Raw genomic sequence first — 18,170 nt, forward strand, 5'->3', positions numbered from 1 at the left:
CCTCCCCTCCATCCACCCACCCACTCATCTGTCATCCCTCCATCCCTCCATCCCATCTATCCACCCACTCATCCATCCGTCTCTCCATCCCTCCATTCCCCTCCATCTACCTACTCACCCATCTCTCATCCCTCCATCCCTCCATCCCCTCCATCCATGCTCCCACTCATCCACCTCTTATCCCTCCATCCCCACCATCCATCCACCAACTCATCCATCTCTCATCTCTGCACCGCTCCATCCCCTCCATCCACCCACCCACTCATCCATCTCTCATCCTTCCATCCCTCCACCCCACCATCCATCCACTTATTCATCTCTCATCTCTCCATCCCTCCACCCCACCATCCATGCACACACGCATCCATCTCTCATCCCTCCATCCCCTTCTGTCCATCTCTCCATCCATCCATCCCTCCAAAAGTGCCTTATGAGAGGGTCCAGGGTGCTGAGTGCTGTCCCAGGCACAGGGGTTTAAAGAACAGATAATAAGACACAGTCACCATTGTTCAAGCCAGAGAACAAGCAGAGCAGGGAAGAGCTTAGAGGGTTGGAAGATGTGTTTACACAGAGCGGCCTGGGATTTCTGCCTGGAGCACAGCAGTACCACTGGGCAGGGTGGGAGTTGGGGAGTGGCCAGGGGCACAGAAGAGCTTGGAGGGTTGGAGGCTGTCTTTACAGAGTGGCCTGGGATTTCTGCCTGGAGCACAGCAGTGCCAGGGGGTGGGGTGGGAGTGGGGGAGTGGCCAGGGGCACATGAAGACGGGAGCTTGGTAGAGGTGAGTGCCAACCAGGGAGACAAGCGTGTGCACTGAGGACAGGGACTCCAGGTAACAGAGCCATTTTGGCCGCTACGTTAAGAGACATAAAAAGTCAAGAGGTGAGGTAGGAGGCGGGGGATATGTCTGCATTTTCTTCAGAAAAGACACATTTGCCTTTGAGGAGTGGGCTCCTGAAGGTTTAGGGAATCTCAAGGCCTCCCCATGGTTTCTTGGCTGCTTCGTATCTCCTTGCCTTTGAGCAGTCTTGCTAACTCAGGGACTCAGGGCCTAAATGCACTCTGTTATCGTGCTCTGATGTTACAGCAGAGCTGTGTTCTAAGACGAGCACTGTGTCCGGCCTTGATGGGCCACGTTTGTTTACAGCATCGTCATGCTCTCCCAGCCCCACACCCCACCAGCTTCCCCTCACCTCCCAGGACCACCACGTTATCAGAAAAGGACTCGGAGGACTGCTCTGAGGCCCAGCACATGGTGAATGCTCAGGAAACGTTTGCTGCTGCAGCTGCTGCTAATTGGCATGCTGGGGTCCAACCCACCACATTTTAACTTCTGTTTCTATTGCTATGTCCTCTCTCCATACTGTGGCCCTCGGGGATGTATGTGTGTCCCTATTTGTGTTAAAATCCCGCATCTGTGACGCAGGTGCATTTCTGTCTCTCATTGACATGAGTTCACTCACTGTGGTGCTGACGCATAACCAGACGACCTAACTTTATTATGGAAAACCAGGCGTTGGTCCTTCATGACGTTCCGTGCAGCTGTGGAAAGGCAATTTTAAAGAAGAAACAAACACTTAAAATTAGCATCTCATGATGGACATGAGAAGAACAGAGTCTCTCCAAAACAGAAACATTCACACAAACAGAATGAATTTCTGACCATAAATTTAAGAGGTTTCATATCTGAAGTCACACCAACCATCATCAGCAAAAGATTAAATCAAGGGATTAAAAGGATAAGAAAATAGCCCAAGTTGGTTGTTTTTTTGTTGCTGTTTTTTTTGTTGTTGTTGTTGAGAGGGAGTCTCGCTCTATCGCTAAGGCTGGACTGCAGTGGTGCAAGCTCGGCTCACTGCAACCTCCACCTCCCATGTTCAAGCGATTCTCCTGCCTCAGCCTCCTGAGTACCTGGGATTACAGGCACACGCCACCACACCTGGCTAATTTTTGTATTTTTAATAGAGAGGGGGTTTCACCATGTTGGTCAGGATGGTCTTGAACGCCTGACCTCGTGATCCACCCGCCGCAGCCTCCCAAAATGCTGGGATTACAGGCGTGAGCCACTATGCCCGGCCTAGCCTATTTTACATTTTGCATAGCACTACCAGTTGACAAAAACTCTGACATCACGTGAACTTACCACAAGGGTAAGTGTTGTAAGTGGAGGGAGGCAAATTTGGGGATTATAGCATTACTGTAAATGAAACATATCCATTAATTTTCCATGGGAATATTTTCTAAACTACACCCAAAACATCAACATGTTAAAATTTAATCACTTTCTTGCTACAGAAAAGTTATCTCTGTATTAAAACTATTTATATAATTGTTCTTACTGAAGGTTTTGTTCTAAACTCTAAATGCTATCGTTAGTTGCGAACCACAGTACATCACATACGCTAGTCTGAAACGAGATGACCCTTGTTGACAAAAAGTTTAAAAATTCCACTTTTAAGGAGTGATCTAAATGAAGCGTATGTAAGAAGAAAAGCTAAAGAAACAAACATGGTAAGTTTTAAAGGTGAAATCAGGAGACTCGTGTCTCCCTTACGACAGATTGTGTGCATAGATCTCACTTCCCAAATGCGCAGCCGTCCATGGCGGCAGACAAGACGAGCGGACCCCGTGGGTTGGACACGCAGGAGGCACTGCTTGCCACTCAGCATGGAGCCCACTCTCATAGGGGAGTTTATTTCCATGGAAACAGTCAGAACCTTGGAAAACCATCTGAACAGTCTAGTATGATTCCAACTATTAGCCATTTTAATTAATATCGGTTAGTCAAGGTTTCCAAAATTTTTTTACTAGAAATGTACATATACATATAAATTCCTTTGTTATTAATTAAGCAAATGGTTCGAAAAGGCTTTTTTACATTGCACAACAATGTGAGGGTATGGAATGCCACTGAACCATACACCTAAAAATGGTCAAAATGGCAAGTTTTATTTTATACATATCTTATAATGAAAAAAGTAAAGAAATGAACAGAAAATGTCTTTTACAAGACTACAAAAATCAGTCTTTACCACATAAATAATGTGCAAGACCATATTATTTACCTAATAAACACTTTCAATTCTTCATTAGCATCATTACTACATAGGACTTTTTCAATTTTTTGAGGGTACTGCTATTTAAAAAGTGAATGCTAACTTTCATTATCTGTGTAACACACTGGTTAGGTATTCAGACGGCCTCTCCCACAGAGAAAAGCCACAAAAGCCAGAAGAAATATGTGCTTCATTTTATAAAAAGGGGAAAGAAAATGAGGACAAGATATTGAAACTGAGGTGAGCTGTGGATGACGGCACCTCCAGCCACACAGGCTGAGGATTTGTGTGGCCTCAGGGAGGTGAGGGCAGAAAGGCCAAGTCCCTGGCCACTATGTGAGCTTCACCTTCTCCGACTGGCCCAGGAAGCCTGTGCCGTGATGGTCTGTACTGGTCCCAGGCTGCTGGCCCTGCAGTCAGAGTGACCTCGACAAGTGGCTTAAAAGGCCGAAAGCTGTGGATTTGTGCACCCAAACCCCTAGAAAGCAACGCAAATCTCCTTTGAGAGAACACAGTGCACTTCATTCAGTTCCAAAAAACAAATACAAAAACAAACAAAACAGAAACAAACAAAAAACTAAAGGCCCACTTCTCTAATGAAAATTGATGCAAAACTCCTCAATAAAATATTAGCAAACCAAATTCAACAACACAACAAAAAGAGTATACATCATGGGATTTATCCCTGACATACAAGGCTGGTTTTATACTCAAAATCAATCATATACCTAATTTAAAATTTTACACCAACCGGTTATTCAGGTATGGAAACAGAGAAAGCTCTCCGTAGCTCATTCTGTGGAGCTGGCACACCAAAACCAAACTCAGAAAGTTCCTGAGAAATCAATCATGCAAGAACATGAATCCAAAAGATCCTGTACAAAATAATAGCGAAGAGATAATAAATGCAAATTAGGCTTATGACAGTAAAGCGTAGCTGATTAAACACAAGCAATAACCACCTCATGTTTAACCAGGAAAACGCAAACGAAATCATAAGACACCTCTGTATCGTCACTGGTTGCCAGACGGCTCAGGAGGGTCTCCAAAGGCTGGTGAGACCCCACTCCCAGCCAGTTTCCAGGTTCTTGGAACCTTCAGAGCAAGAATTTAGATGCGAAAAGCAGCAGCTTTTGCTGCAAAGCGAAGGCACACGCCTAAGTGAGAAACCAGGCGAGCTCAGGAGGAGGCGCGCACAGGAGGCGGCGGCGCGCACAGGGGTAAGCGGCGCGCACAGGGGTAGGCGGCGCGTTCAGGAGACGGAGGCGCGCTCAGGAGGAGGAGGGGCGCTCAGAAGAAGGAGGCTCGCTCAGGAGGAGCCCCGTTCAGAAGGAAGCGCGCACAGAGGAGTTTGTGTTCATTTTGCGGGTGTTTCTTTAGTGACAGTGAGGGATCATCATCAGGTATTCTGGGAAAGGAGGGGATTTTTAGGTAACCCCCAACACAGCCTCGTTGTCTCTTACTCGGGTTTTCCCGGGAGAACAGAGGACACATCACGCTGGTGGGTTCGCCTTCTCTCTCCCTCGCTTTGGGTTTTCTGCCGTCCTGTGGTTACTTTGCCACGTTCCTGTCTTCGCTGTTGCCTGAGTTTTCCGTCCTCCTGTGACCACCCAGTGCTATTCTTGTCTCACACTGGGTAAGCAGAAATTCCAGCGTCCAGCGACATGCAGCCATGGCAAGAGCTCGGGGCAGGAGAGGCGGTGTGTGCTGCTGGAGTAGCCTCTGGCCAGCCACCTGGGAAGACCCTTGCCATCGTCTGCCATCGACCTGCCATGTGGGGAACCCCGAGCCCAGCAGCTGCGCGCACAGAAGATCAGGGCAGCCCTCCCGGCTCCAGGGTACAGCAGGGTGCTGCAAAGACTGCTCACAACAGCAGCCTGGGACAAGCCAAACGTCTGTTAATACTGAATAAATCGTGGGTACATAAACCGCAGTATATCCAGACAACAGAACGCTGTATAGCAACTGAAGCAAATCTCACAGACACGAAGTGAAAAAGACAAATCAGAAAAGAACGCACTTAAGAAAGAATATTACTCTACATATAAACAGCCCCCAGATTAGACATATGAGAGGATTCATTGTGATGAAAGACTTCTCGGTGCCTCTTTGCCAGCTGGAGACCCCCGAGGCTGGCGATGCCCCTGCCTGGGCCTCCCTCGCCCCAGCTCACTGCAGGAGGTACCCGCCTACTCCGCCCACTTGTGTGAGGGTCATTCGGTCCCACTGCCCTGACCTGGCCTGCGGCTCTGGGGCTGGCCCTGACCCACTGCTGTTTCCTGTTATGTGGGGCAGCTGCCCAGTGCTGGCGGAAGGAGGGTGGAGGGCTACCATGTTACAGCATTTTTCGTACCCGCATTTGGCAAGTCCTGAGTCCTTGTCCTGCATCCAAGAAGAATAGATTACCCTGACAACTGAAGGGTGAGCAGGGCAGAGTTTTTTTTGTTTTTATTTTTTGAGACGGAGTCTGGCCCTGTTGCCCAGGCTAGAGTGCAATGGCACGATCTCAGCTCACTGCAACCTCCACCTCCTGGGTTCAAGCGATTCTCCTGCCTCAGCCTCCTGAGTAGCTGGGACTACAGGCGCCCGCCAACCACGTCCAGCTAATTTTTCTTGTATTTTTAGTAGAGACGGGGTTTCAGTGTGTTAGCCAGGATGGTCTCAATCTGCTGACCTCGTGATCCGCCTGCCTCCGCCTCCCAAAGTGCTGCGATTACAGGCGTGAGCCACTGCACCCGGCTGGAGAGTTTTATCGAGTGACAGCTCTCAACAGAGAGGGGACTTGGAGAGGGCAGCCCCCTACCCTCAGTCAGGTGGTCCCCCAGTGTGGCTGAGTTTGGGGCTTTTATGGACTCAGAATGGGGGAGTGCATGTTGATTGGTTTGTGACTATGCAAAAAAGGTTAAAAAAAAAGGTACAACTCAAAGATGGGCACAGCAGTGTCAAAAACCAATTAGGGAGGAGTGGGAATATGTAAAATAGGTGAACGGTGGGGGCCAATCAGAGGAAAGCATGCCAAACAGGAAAAGAGGTTCTCAATCCCATCTGTGGATTCATCCGAGACATGTGGTTTGGCTTTCAGACGCGAACCTGTCTTTGGTTTGGAGGTCAGGTTTCCCTGGGGACCTGCCTGTGTCCACCTGGAGATTTCTCTGACTTCTGCTGCTGTCAATTGTTAAGGATGAATGGTAGGAGGTGAGACTGACAGGGCCAAGAGAGACCAGGAGGGGTGGGGGGAAAGCATGTGAGGCGGCTTGTGGGGTCCAGAAAGACGAAGAGGTTCGGGGGGCTGAGAACGAGGAGTCCGGGAGGGACCACGTGAGGAGGCCTGGAGGGCCCAGGAGGAAGGAGCCAAGAAGGCCCAGGAGGGCCCAGGAGGAGGCGACAGCTCCCAGCTCCGCATTAGGCCCGCAGCAGCCCAGGGCATTCTCTTCTCAGCCATCTTCACACCCACCTGCTGTCTTCTCTGCTATAGTGTCTTTTGCAATTTAAGATGCATTTTCAATGGTGAATAATTAGCACCTCCTTACAAGGCAGAAGTTCCATGACTTAATGAGGAGGAAGGAGGTCAGAGGCCACTCCCAGCCAAGGAGTCAGCTTGGCCCAGAGGCTGCAATGCTGGCTGAGCCTGGCCGCCTCCCCCAGGCCTTCATTCTCACAATTTCTCAGAACTGTCCCCATGGTGATGGGACGGCAGCAGACCATAAACCGGCAGGAGACGGGCAGTTCACACCGACAGTGGGTCTTTCATGGAAACAGGGCGGAGGAATGGGGGACCTGCTGGAAACCCCCAGCAGCAGGGACCGCCACGGCAGGACGAACAAGCAAACAGCTCCAGCCCCAGGCTCAGCTCTGAGTCTCCGCCTTCCACCTGAAAGCTCTCCCCGATCTGCAAGGCGGGTCAGAACCACACAGTCAGTGAGACCCAGGAATGGCACAGAAGGTGTTCGAGGCCTGATTTCAAAAAGTCTGGTAGGGAAGGGAGAGGCCAGAAGTCCCCAAAGTCAAGCTCAAGGGCTGCGTGGGACCATGAAGGACACAGCCCATGTCTGAGGACAGACTGACGCAGGAACCCTAGCCCAGCCCAGCCGAGCCCGGCCCGGGGAGAGGCCCAACGGTGGGGTCGCCAGGTCGCTGGCCGGGGAGACGGCCCTTCTGGGAGGTGAGGCCCAGCAGTCAGGCAGCTACCAGGCAGAAGGTGAAAGGCGGTTGCAGGAATGCCTCCGTTTTTCAAATGAGGTCCAGTAGGTTTCACAAGACCAATTAAAGGGTTAGACTGGTCACTGAAGGGAAAAAAGAAGTAATTATCAGTGAGCCTTGAAAGAAATGGAACATAATGACGTTTACCATCTTAAAGTGAAAGTTAATTTATACACATTTGAAAGATGCAACATGTGGATTTGTTTGGCTGCTGCTCAGAACAAACCAATAGAAAATATTGTCGAGGCAATCAAGAATAATTTATTATGGCCTTGCTAATACAAGGTTCCAAAAAATGACTGGTTTTGATATAACGTCATGGTGGCTAGGTAAAAACATACATGTTCCAGAAATGCACACTCAAGTGTGCTGGAGTACAATCACACGCTCGGGGTCTGCTTTCAAATTCCTCAGCAGAGAAAAAAGGGGAAAAAATGTTCTCACAATCAGTAATTGTTGAAGGTCCACTCTGCACCCCCACTGCAACGGGCACCAGAGGAACAGCGGTCAGTCTTGGGCACGTTGCTGAATCCCACGAGTGATGGCCAGTTCAGGAGGCGAAGCACCCAGCAAGTTCCCCACCACAGCGGACATGGAACACCCACGAGAGGCAGAGACATGAAGGACAGAAGGATGGAAGGAAGTACGGAATGCATATTTTAACATAAGAATTCGCAAAGCAATGCAGCAGCCCTAACCACAATGAGAACGCATCAGCCTTGTATTCTTAGATCTCACAGCACCCTGTACTGACCACATCGCTGTTCACTAGCAGCCTTGGTACTCTTCTCCTTGGCAATTCCCAGATACAGTGGAGAGGTCGGTAGGACACAGGAGCTGAAACAGAAACAAGCCCCATGAAACTAGGAGTGCAAATGACGATACGATGGAAATGCCTCAGTGACACACACTTTAAAGACAGTTCCAAATGACCAATTCATGCAGCTATGGACATAACAGTATTTGAAAACGAAAACTGTCAAGTGTATTCTTATCCTTGTAGGAAAAAAATATTCTTAATAAAAGTGCTGTTTTATAATGTACATTCTATTATGAAATAGTGTTTCAATTAAAATAAACTATCAACTATTTCGTTTTCAACAAGATAGAAGCAACAGCACGAAAAACTTTCTTCCAAATAGCGTTGGCAGAGCTCCGAGTTTTCTTTCTTTCTTTTTTTTTTTTTTGAGATGGAGTCTCGCTCTGTCTCCCAGGCTGGAGTGCAGTGGCGCGATCTCAGCTCACTGCAAGCTCCGCCTCCCGGGTTCCCGCCATTCTCCTGCCTCAGCCTCCCGACTAGCTGGGACTACAGGCGCCTGCCACCATGCCTGGCTAATTGTTTTTTGTATTTTTTAGTAGAGATGGGGTTTCACCATGTTAGCCAGGATGGTCTCGATCTCCTGACCTCGTGATCCACCCACCTCGGCCTCCCAAAGTGCTGGGATTATAGGCGTGAGCCACCGTGCCCGGCCAGAGCTCAGAGTTTTCTAATCTTTATTTCTGAACATAGAAAGAAATCTAGACGGCACTTATTGGTGAACACGCACACACACTCCACACTTGAAGACACTCTACCTGGCTGGCACCGAGAGGCTCTGCCCCATGCTGGGGCACTGCTGAGCCATGACCAGCGCGGCCGGGTTGATCTCCAACACGGCAATCTTCCCGCCAAAGAGGGAGGCCAGCAAGCACAGCACCTGCAGGGACGCGGTTTCAACATCGTTAGCGACACCACCCAGTAAAAGCAGACGAAACGTGCATCCGCACACGTATCCTAACAGCTGCTTCATTCTCATAGCAGCGACATCGCCCTGTCACTCCTAAAACGTTTTCACACACAAAATCCCGTTTACTCAGCCAGTCGTTACAGGATCACTCTGAAGAAAGAAGAAATCAGAGGCACGTCTCATAGACAGGGAGGGCCGCGTCTCCGGACTGACCTTTTGATCCACAGTGCAGTTCCTCAGGGCACACGATCTGGCCAGCAGGATGCTGAGGCTCTGGAAATCTTCAGTTCAGCAAAGACCAGGAAGAACATGATGGGGAGGGAGGTAGCACATACACACGGAGTCACTGCCCAGAGCCCACCACACACAGCCCAGAGCCCACCACACACAGTCCACGCCCCGCCACACACATTGCAGGCTGTGCACCACATCCTCATACATACAAGGCCCCAGGCCGCACACACACCACACACACACCAGGCCCTGAGCGTCACACATGCCAGGCTCCGCTCTGAGGCTGGGATGTGACTCGGACTGAGACCTGCAGCTCAGCCTCCTGGAGAAGCCACATGTCCAACATCAGATCAGAAAGGAAATGTGTAATTAGAGCTGTGACCATTTGGGGGAAGGAAAGGCTGAGTTTTCAAGGAGAAGCTGCGCCTGGCTGAGCTGGGGAGGGGCAGGGATGGGCGGCTGAAGGGAAGGGGGTGCGTGAAGACACAGATGGATCCCACAGCCCCACAGAGGTCTGAGCGTTCAGGGCTAGAAAGGAGGCACCGAGAGGAGCAGTGCCCGGGAGGCCGCCGAGGAGGCCCTGCTGCAGCGGAGGAGAGGGACGGAATCCAGCCTGCTTTTCAGAAGTCGCCTGGGCTCCTGGGCAGAAAAAGTGAGGCTGGTGGCAGCCATGGAGCCAGGAGGAGTGGGAACCACTGGGGTCGGGGGATGAGATGGGGGTCTTGGAGGAGGGGTGGGGGTGGAGGTGACTATTCCTACATTTCTGGGGCTGGCAGAAACTGGGGAAAGGAACCAGGGTTGGAAAGGAGTGCGCCTCAGCCAGGTTTACGCTGTGCGAGCCTCGGGCTCTGGGAGGCTCTCTAGGGATGGTGGAGAATCCAGGGGCTTCCCAAGGGTGTTCCTGCAGGTGTTCCACGCTGCTGGGGCCCGGGGGACCTGGAGTGCCAGGCGAGGGCCTGGCAGATGTAGGCAAGGAGTGGCTCCAGGGCTGAGTGCCCGAGGGTCCGGGAACGGCCCTCGTCCTTCGGATCCAGCAGCACAGAAGTGCTCACGTTCTCAATGCTGAGTTGTGACTGAAGCATCTCATCCTCAGATTCACAGGGCAAGGCCTTCTCCACAAACACTTACACTACCCCACATACCAGTCAAAGGAAAACATTACAGTTACATGGCGTTTAAATCAAAGATCTTACCCTTGTAATACAAAGCAGCTTCCACTTCCAGGTTTGCCAGGTTAAATACGAATAAGCCCACTGAGCTTCCGATCCACACACATCGGGTGTTCTCAGAAGAAAGACTGATTTAAGGAAAAAAAGAAAAGAATACACAATAATCTTATTCCTGAAGGTTGGGCCCCATGTGTGCCCCCTGGCCTGGCTGTGAGCTCTCCGCAGGAGTGGGGAGCGTGGGCCGGGGCAGGTTCTTGCCAGTGAGAACCACATCTGTGCCAGGCTGGCCACATCTGTGCCACCAACGCATTTGTGGTGATCCCCTGGGCACCTGTTAAGGTCTGTGAAGATGCTCGCTCTGACCTCTGTGGTTTCTATTTTCTTCTAAGGTTACAGAAAAGGTCGGTGCCAGTGCCTGGGCCAAGAACACTGCTCAGGTAGCCTCCGAGTGACTAGACTTGAAGGCCACACAAGCTGCGCACCTCTGTGAATAAGGAACCAACTCCAGGAGGAAAGTAGCTGGCCCGAGGCGGCAGAGTTAATACCAATGCCAACGGGGTCTGTTAATACACTGAGAAGCCATCTCCAGGGAGGCTGGACATGGACTTGGCAAAGGCCCCCAGCTGGAACCTGCTTTCCAGACCTCCCCTCTCCAGCTCCGCCCCAGGCAGCACCCTGGGCTCCTCCTGGGCATTCATCAGCACCAGCCCACGGTTCACCCAACGACCATCATCACCAGAATGGGTCATGTGGCTCCGGCTTAGCTCTGAGGGCTCCCTCTGCTCGAGGTAAGACAGGGAAGCCTCAAAGTGCCTCAGGTCCATGCACCCACCGGGAGCACCGTGTCCAGCCTCCATGCCCACCCTGCTTCCTCTCTGTGGTTTGGACCAAGCAGGGAATATTCTGCTCCAGGGGCAGCTCCGCACAGAGACACAGACAAGCAACGGCCAAGGCCATTCAAAGCAAGGTTGCCCCCTAATCTCAAGCATTTTGGGGAGGAGAAGTAAACATAATTGTAATATATTCTTGAATCACAGTTAAACAGTACTTCCTCATGTTGCCAAATATGTAATAATATTTCTACTGAGCACAGAAATAAATAAAATTAGTCTGGGGTTAACTTTAAATGTGTAACGTACAGCACAGCGGTAGATGGGAAAGTCTAGCCCATTCCAATCACCATTTCCTCTTTCTAAAGAAAAAGTTGTATCACAGAGGCAAAGATCTGCCTAGACTTTGGTAATAAACTTAAAAATCATCCAATTCCTTTTATTAAAGACACTTACGTATCATTGCCCAAGTTTACCAACTTTAAGATTGAAAACATGCAATCCCAAGAATGAGGTTACTAATAATCAGAGACCAAAATAATTTGGTTTTATCTCAGTCATTCTTAGAAAATGAACCTAATGTTCGTCTAAGGAATTTAAGAGGTTTCCTTTATGTGGCATAGGCAAAGTTTTTGATACTTACCATCCACATGCAGAATTTGGGATGAGTGAGAGATCGCAGGGTGCAAGTCTCAGTACAGGAAATGTTACTTCAACCTGCTCTCCTTTTCCCAGAGCACTTGTAGAGGGAAGCTGGCTTTCTTCTAGGGACAGAATTATTGACAATCTAAGAAGTGAACTTAAATGCATCCGTCAAGTTTAAAGGCTGAGGACTGCCACACAGAGATGCTGCAGTGAATGTGCACCGTGAAGTAAGATCACGTGTCGAGGAAAGCACTAAAGTAACACCCAGCATGATGCACGTGCACCGCGGAGCATTCGGATCACATGTCGAGGAAAGCACTAAAGTAACACCCAGTATGACGCGTGTGCACCACGGAGTCACTCGGATCATGTGTCGAGGAAAGCACTAAGGTAACACCCAGCATGACGCGTGTGCACCGCGGAGCATTCGGATCACGTGTTGAGGAAAGCACTAGGGTAACACCCAGCATGACGCGCGTGCACCACGGAGTAACTCAGATCACGTGTCAAGGAAAGCACTAAGGTTAACACCCAGCATGATGCATGTGCACCACAGAGTCACTCAGATCACGTGTTGAGGAAAGCACTAAGGTAACGCCCAGCATGATGCTACCTGGGAGCGATGCAACTTCAAGTACAGAACCAGAGCAAGGGAGTGGGAAAGAGGAGATAATCAATGGAAAGAACTTAACTTCATATTTCCTAAAACTAAGTTTAAGATTTCCTTCAGCAGTAGATACTATCAAATAAATAACAAAAACCAAGGTTTAAAACATCAGGAAAAAATTGGTATACTGGATAAAAGTAATTTCAGACCTAATATGAAAAGAAATAATTTAAAGTCATCTACAAAAAAACACAACCTAAAAGAAAGAATGAGTAACCAGAATGAGGAAGAGAGTGTAGGCTGTGAGCCCAGAGATGATTTCTGTAATATGAAACGTCAGCTGCACACACCAATGAAAGAGGTGGCCCCCGGATTGAAAAGTAAAATCAACGTTTTCTTCCAGGAGAGCGTCAGCTCCTTTGTGACAGTACAGGAGATAAAAAGCGCACCTGAGGAGAGCTGTGGTCAACAGGAAGCAACTCTGGACAGCCAGAGACCAGGTGAGGACAAGGTTGCTGGGTAGGTGCACGTGGCATCTGCAATGCACAGGAGACCAGGTGAGGACGAGGGTGCTGGGCGGGTGCAGGTGGCATCTGCGATGCACAGGAGACCAGGTGAGGATGTGAGGGTGCTGGGCAGGTGTAGGTGGCGTCTGAGATTCACAGGCCAGGTGGGGACGCGGAGGGTGCTGGGTAGGTGCAGGTGGCATCTGAGTCATGCAGTGTACCTTTCTGATCAGCATGACCTGCCCTCCTTGGTCACCCACTGCAGGAAAGCAACCCATAGCTGCAAAGCTGCTGCCTTGGTGCCTCTGCTCTTCTGTTCACCAAAGCCTCTCACCCCCGTCCCCACCCACACCAGGTGCCTCCGTCTGCTGATGGCCCACCCCTCACATGACCTGCAGGGCCTCAGTGGTTTTCTGAGGTTGCAGCCCTTGGCTTCTCCTACATTGGGACCTCTCTCTCCGCTGTGTGACCTAGGGCCCTTGACATGGCACCTGGTGAAAGATCTGGGCCAAGTGGGAGGCCTGAGGGAGGGTCTGAGCAACCCACCTGGCTGGCTGCACAGCCCAGACTTAACCCTTCTTGTGGAGAAAGTCTCTGTCTTCTTCCTTAGGTCAACCCGTGCCACACGACGATAATGGTGTCCATCCATCAAACTGAAGATCCAAAGCTACAAAAGCAAAGAATATGCAGACATGGCGCTGCAGCAAGGGTCCTGACGCAGAAGCAGCAACACCAGAGGTGGTGCAGTGAGGGCAGACACGTCACAGGACGTGCCCTCCACAGCCTGCAGAAGCTCCTGGCACAGCTGTCTCCTGCCTTCAACATCCCCCCTGGAGGCCCTCCGTACGGCCCACAGTGTCAGAGCACTTTCACACGGCTGGCACATCAGCCCAGGGCACACAGGCAGGATCCTACTGTGCAGGCCTCCCCAAGATGCTCCTCCGGGAACCCCAGGCCCCAGGCTCTCTGCACACACCCCACAGCTTCACAGCCAAGAGCACGTCTCACATGCCCTGGGTGAAAAGACAAGGGCAACAGCGGTCAACTTTGTCAAAAGGAAAAAAAAAAATCTAAGTTTTCAAAATTATCTTTTTCAAATTATAAAAACAGCAACTTTATCCAGGCTTTGTGAAATGAACTTAAAATGCTCACCTAAAAAATGTTTTGAAAAAGGCCAATATCTTCAGGTTTTTCAACAGTGTGTAAAGCTGACAGGAAAGGGGAGCACAAGGAGCACGGGGGATGCCACACAGGAGCCGTCCAGGGCGCCTCTCCGGGGCGCGGGCAGCGTGCGGGCACGGGGGATGCCACACAGGAGCCGTCCAGGGCGCCTCTCCGGGGCACGGGCAGCATGCAGGCACGGGGGATGCCACATAGGAGCCGTCCAGGGCGCCTCTCCGGGGCGCGGGCAGCACCCGTGGGAGCGGGGGACGTCTGCTCACAGCCCTCTTCTCATCAGGTTTTCAGGGTCACGTGAGTGGCCCTCACTTTTGCTGCACTCCAGAACCACGCATGGAGCTCTGGGACATGCAGACCCAGCTCCTCCGCAGACCAGGGGGCCCAGGACCATATTGAACCCACAGTGACACTGAGACCCACAGAAGGTCACGTTCTCAGCACTGAGGTGGACAGGTTTTTTCAAATCGCAGGAAAATACAAAGTAGCATGAAGACAAAGACCTTTGTGTACAAGCTCACATTCAGGCATGTCTGGGAACTGGAACTTAACTCTGTGGCTGTCTCACCTGGCCGTCAGCACACCCGGTGACCAGCTGCCTGCTTTCTGCATCAATGAATAAACTGAGAAGAGGATATGCTGGTGAAAGGAATATCGGAAAATTTAGCTTTGTAAGTGCCTGGTACCAATTAACCCGAGAACTGTCAGTTTTACTTATCTCTTTACACGTAATATTTACTTACAGTATTTCTGTTAGTCAAGTTTGAACTATTCCAAAATAATTTCTTCACCAAAAAGTAAAACTTGCACATGAATACAAATGTTGAAAACCCCATAAACACAAGGAAGGCTGGGGACATCACCCCAAAAGGACGCCCGGCGAGTCCACCACAGATGGGTCCCGAGGAATCCCATCCCACCTCCCGACAGAAGGCCTGGTGGGCTTAATCCACGGCCCAGCTCCGGCTGCTTTATAGCCTAGAGGGAGGGCAGCACTGCCGTTTAATCGACGTTGCACTTGGAGCGGAAGGATTCCTGAGTCAGCCAGAAATAATAAAATTATGGACTTAGTGATGAAAACAGCAAGTAAATGGATGTCTTGTTTCCTTAAAAAAAAAATTGTTGCCTAGGATGTCATTTCATTTAAAACTTACTCTAAACTGTCAGTAATTTAGGAGCACTAGATAAATGAATATTGAAAAATACTACATATCCTAATTAAACTATAAATGAAATCAAAGATCAAGTGTATCATTGTTCTTGGCAACCAAACAGTAATTCCATATAATTAATTTCAGAAAAAAGATTCCAACGTACTTCCAAGAAATGTGCTTCACCCTGACAGAAAGCAATGTTTTTAAGTCATTACAGCACCACAGTCTACATACACATGGATACATTAACCTCAGAAAGAATGTTAAATCTTTGAGAAGATATAACAATAACTCTACCAGGTCACCAAAGTATCTGTATATGCTTTAAGTGGTATTTTCATGTCCCTTATCGCACGGAAGAACGCTCTCCTTTTAATTCCCTAACTCTCTTCTTCTGGGAAGACAGAATGTGCACAAGGGGAGCAAAGCGAATGCAGGAAACCAGTGCCCTGAGATGCCAGGAGGACAAGCACAGGGGCTGCACGGGAGAGGTGCTGGGGTGTCGCAGACCGCTCCTTATGCCGTGCTCCGCGGACGCCTGCACCATCAATGCTGTATCTGTGTGGCCGTGTGCCAGCTTCCTTTACCAACAGAAAGCCATCTGAGGGAAGAACGCAAGGACCCTGGCATTCACGAGCTGCACACGTGCTCAGGACCTGACCATGAGGCCAGGTGTGGCGCACGCCCATGCTCACGCTGGATGGACAGGGCAGTCCTGGCCCTACCAACACTGCTGATTCTGGGACGTGTTTCTACAGAGAGCAGAGGGCTCGACTTCCCTGGGTGCTCAGGCATTTTATCTGACAGCAAACGTGCTTTACTCCTCCAAAACAGAAAGGCCCAGACTCCAAGCATGCATTTAATTTTAAGTGAAAAACATCAAGGACATTCACTGTTAAGTGAATCCTTTCCCTGTGTGGACGGGAGTGAAGGGCTGTAAGTCTGAGATTGCCTCATTCAGATCCACTCGAATGTCCCAGCTCCATCTTATGCCCTGTAATATGCTCTAGAAAAAGTGGGTTACACACAACCTATTCACAGGAAACATGAAAGTTTTAAATTTACCTGATAACACAGATGAACTGTATATTAATGATCCTGTACAATGGTCCCAGACCTTTGGATAAACACAGGATTCTTTAGAAGAGGTAACAACGTTGCCATTATTGCAACAGGTGAAGCTAACAGTCCTATTCAATATCAGATTAGACAACATAAATGGTTATCTAAAACAGAAAACAATAAAATGAGCACAAAAATAATAAAAATGTAGTAACACAATAAAATATGTCAGAATCAAAAAGAAAAAAAAAACATCACTTCCATAAATAAAACCCTGGTGGATTTGAAGAATTGGAAACAAAAATGAAACAAGGTGAAAAACAGTTCCCAGGCACTTGGTCAAGGCTGCCAAGATAGAGGCACCAAGCGGAAACTGTAGCAGTCTACACCCTGTCAGGTCAGGTGCACACTCGCTGGACAGGTCTACACTGTCAGGCGCACACTGATGTCAGCTGGATAAAAACTGAATTCGCATTCCATTTTCTTCTAGAGCCTCATTTTGTGGTGACTGAACCCTCCACACCCTGGGACTGGCTCTTCTGCTCTGGGCCTGGGAATGCGGTGGAGAAGAATTCGTGCCTGGGCGCTCCCAGGCCCTGAATGCAGTTGTGGGAAATCCGGGGCCGCAGAACCGTCCTGTCAGGAATCCAAGCCCAGCCAGCGGCCCCGGCAAAACATCCGGGCTTGGCGTTTCTGTGGAAATCAGGATAGCGGGCGCCTTGCAGAAGTGGGGTAGAAACAACATCACTCAGGCGGCCGTGGCCGTGAAGCAACCGCACAGCTCCCGTCACCACAGCTCTTTCCACAGCGCGTGCCATGCGGGAACGCCGTCCAGCGTCCATCCCTCACCTTAAAGCCTCTGTCCTCGGACGCCGAGATGAGGGTGCCTGATCGCCAGGGACAGAACTCCACCGCAGTCACCGGGCCCAGGTGGCCCTGCAGCTCGGCCCGGACAGCCTGAGTCTGAGAGAATGTGTGCAGGAAGGTCGGTGGTGGGACTTTGTGGCGGTTATTAACATCAAGACGTTCTATGTATGTCACAGAAAATCACTGCTATTAAAATAAAGCCCAAATTATTCCTCTGTTCAAGCTGGAATCCTCCGTATATAAACCAAGGGTGAAAAGTCAGGTGTCTGAGCTAAGAGGAAAGCTCAGGCGACAGGCACAGTCTCAGCAGTGTTAAAAGACAACACTGACTGGAGCTAACCCTGAGCGAATTAGGAAGCTGGTGTCTCCTCAGGAATCCTGTCTCCCCACCGGCTGCCCCATGCATCTGCCCTGAGGCTCCCTGCCTGTAACTCAGAATGTACTGCTCTGCGTTCCCAATCCCTCAGCATCTGTTCTCCACCTACAAGACAAGACGGTGCGGCAATAGGCGCTCATGAGTTACCCTTTCCTCCTCAAGTCCCTAAAACCTCCGACAGCCAAGACAGCACCCCAGAAGTCAGCGTCACAAGCTGGAGACACACAGGGCTTCCCGTTTATATGGAAATCAGGCTTGAACAGCATGACTGAGGAATGGAGTAGTGAGAGCATCGGGGGTTCCTAACGGTCAGTCATCGCCCTGAGAATATCCCCAGGGAACTCCAGGCACGAAGTGCTGGGCACTGTTCTTGAATTTTACAGCACTCCATTTAAATAAGACAAATATCCCTTAATATACATGCAGAAAAACTAAACATGTATATATATGGTGACTTAACTTACAAATAGACATTTAACTCTGGAAGACTTTCTTTAGTAATACAACATATCGCCATCAATAAATACAACTTAGAATACTGAGTATATTATGCCAGTTACCAT

At 49.8% G+C, this 18,170-nt stretch overlaps 1 protein-coding gene across 14 annotated transcripts in view; it reads right to left on the reverse strand.

The window, feature by feature from the left end:
• The window catches only part of WDR27 (WD repeat domain 27), a 251,268-nt gene that overhangs the window by 199,881 nt on the left and 33,217 nt on the right, over positions 1-18,170 (reverse strand). For 8 of the 14 annotated variants that reach the window (XR_010134419.1, XM_063708010.1, XM_055391692.2 and 5 more), the window contains 10 exons: positions 17,214-17,327; positions 16,368-16,419; positions 14,717-14,787; positions 13,519-13,639; positions 11,858-11,978; positions 10,409-10,512; positions 9,195-9,262; positions 8,830-8,951; positions 8,009-8,091; positions 1,462-1,540 (listed from right to left, as the gene is read on the reverse strand). Coding sequence is in view for 13 of the 14 variants with exons in the window: in XM_063708010.1 (XP_063564080.1) it covers positions 1,462-1,540; positions 8,009-8,091; positions 8,830-8,951; positions 9,195-9,262; positions 10,409-10,512; positions 11,858-11,978; positions 13,519-13,639; positions 14,717-14,787; positions 16,368-16,419; positions 17,214-17,327 (935 nt within the window). In the remaining variant the exon portion in view is untranslated. Of the gene's footprint in view, positions 1-1,461; positions 1,541-7,495; positions 7,780-8,008; positions 8,092-8,829; positions 8,952-9,194; positions 9,263-10,408; positions 10,513-11,857; positions 11,979-13,518; positions 13,640-14,716; positions 14,788-16,367; positions 16,420-17,213; positions 17,328-18,170 lie in introns of those variants that run through there. The other 6 variants (XM_063708012.1, XM_063708009.1, XM_055391696.2 and 3 more) reach the window with 4 other exon arrangements.

This window comes from Gorilla gorilla, chromosome 5 (genome assembly GCF_029281585.2).
Source record: "Gorilla gorilla gorilla isolate KB3781 chromosome 5, NHGRI_mGorGor1-v2.1_pri, whole genome shotgun sequence".
Taxonomy (NCBI): Eukaryota; Metazoa; Chordata; class Mammalia; order Primates; family Hominidae; genus Gorilla; species Gorilla gorilla.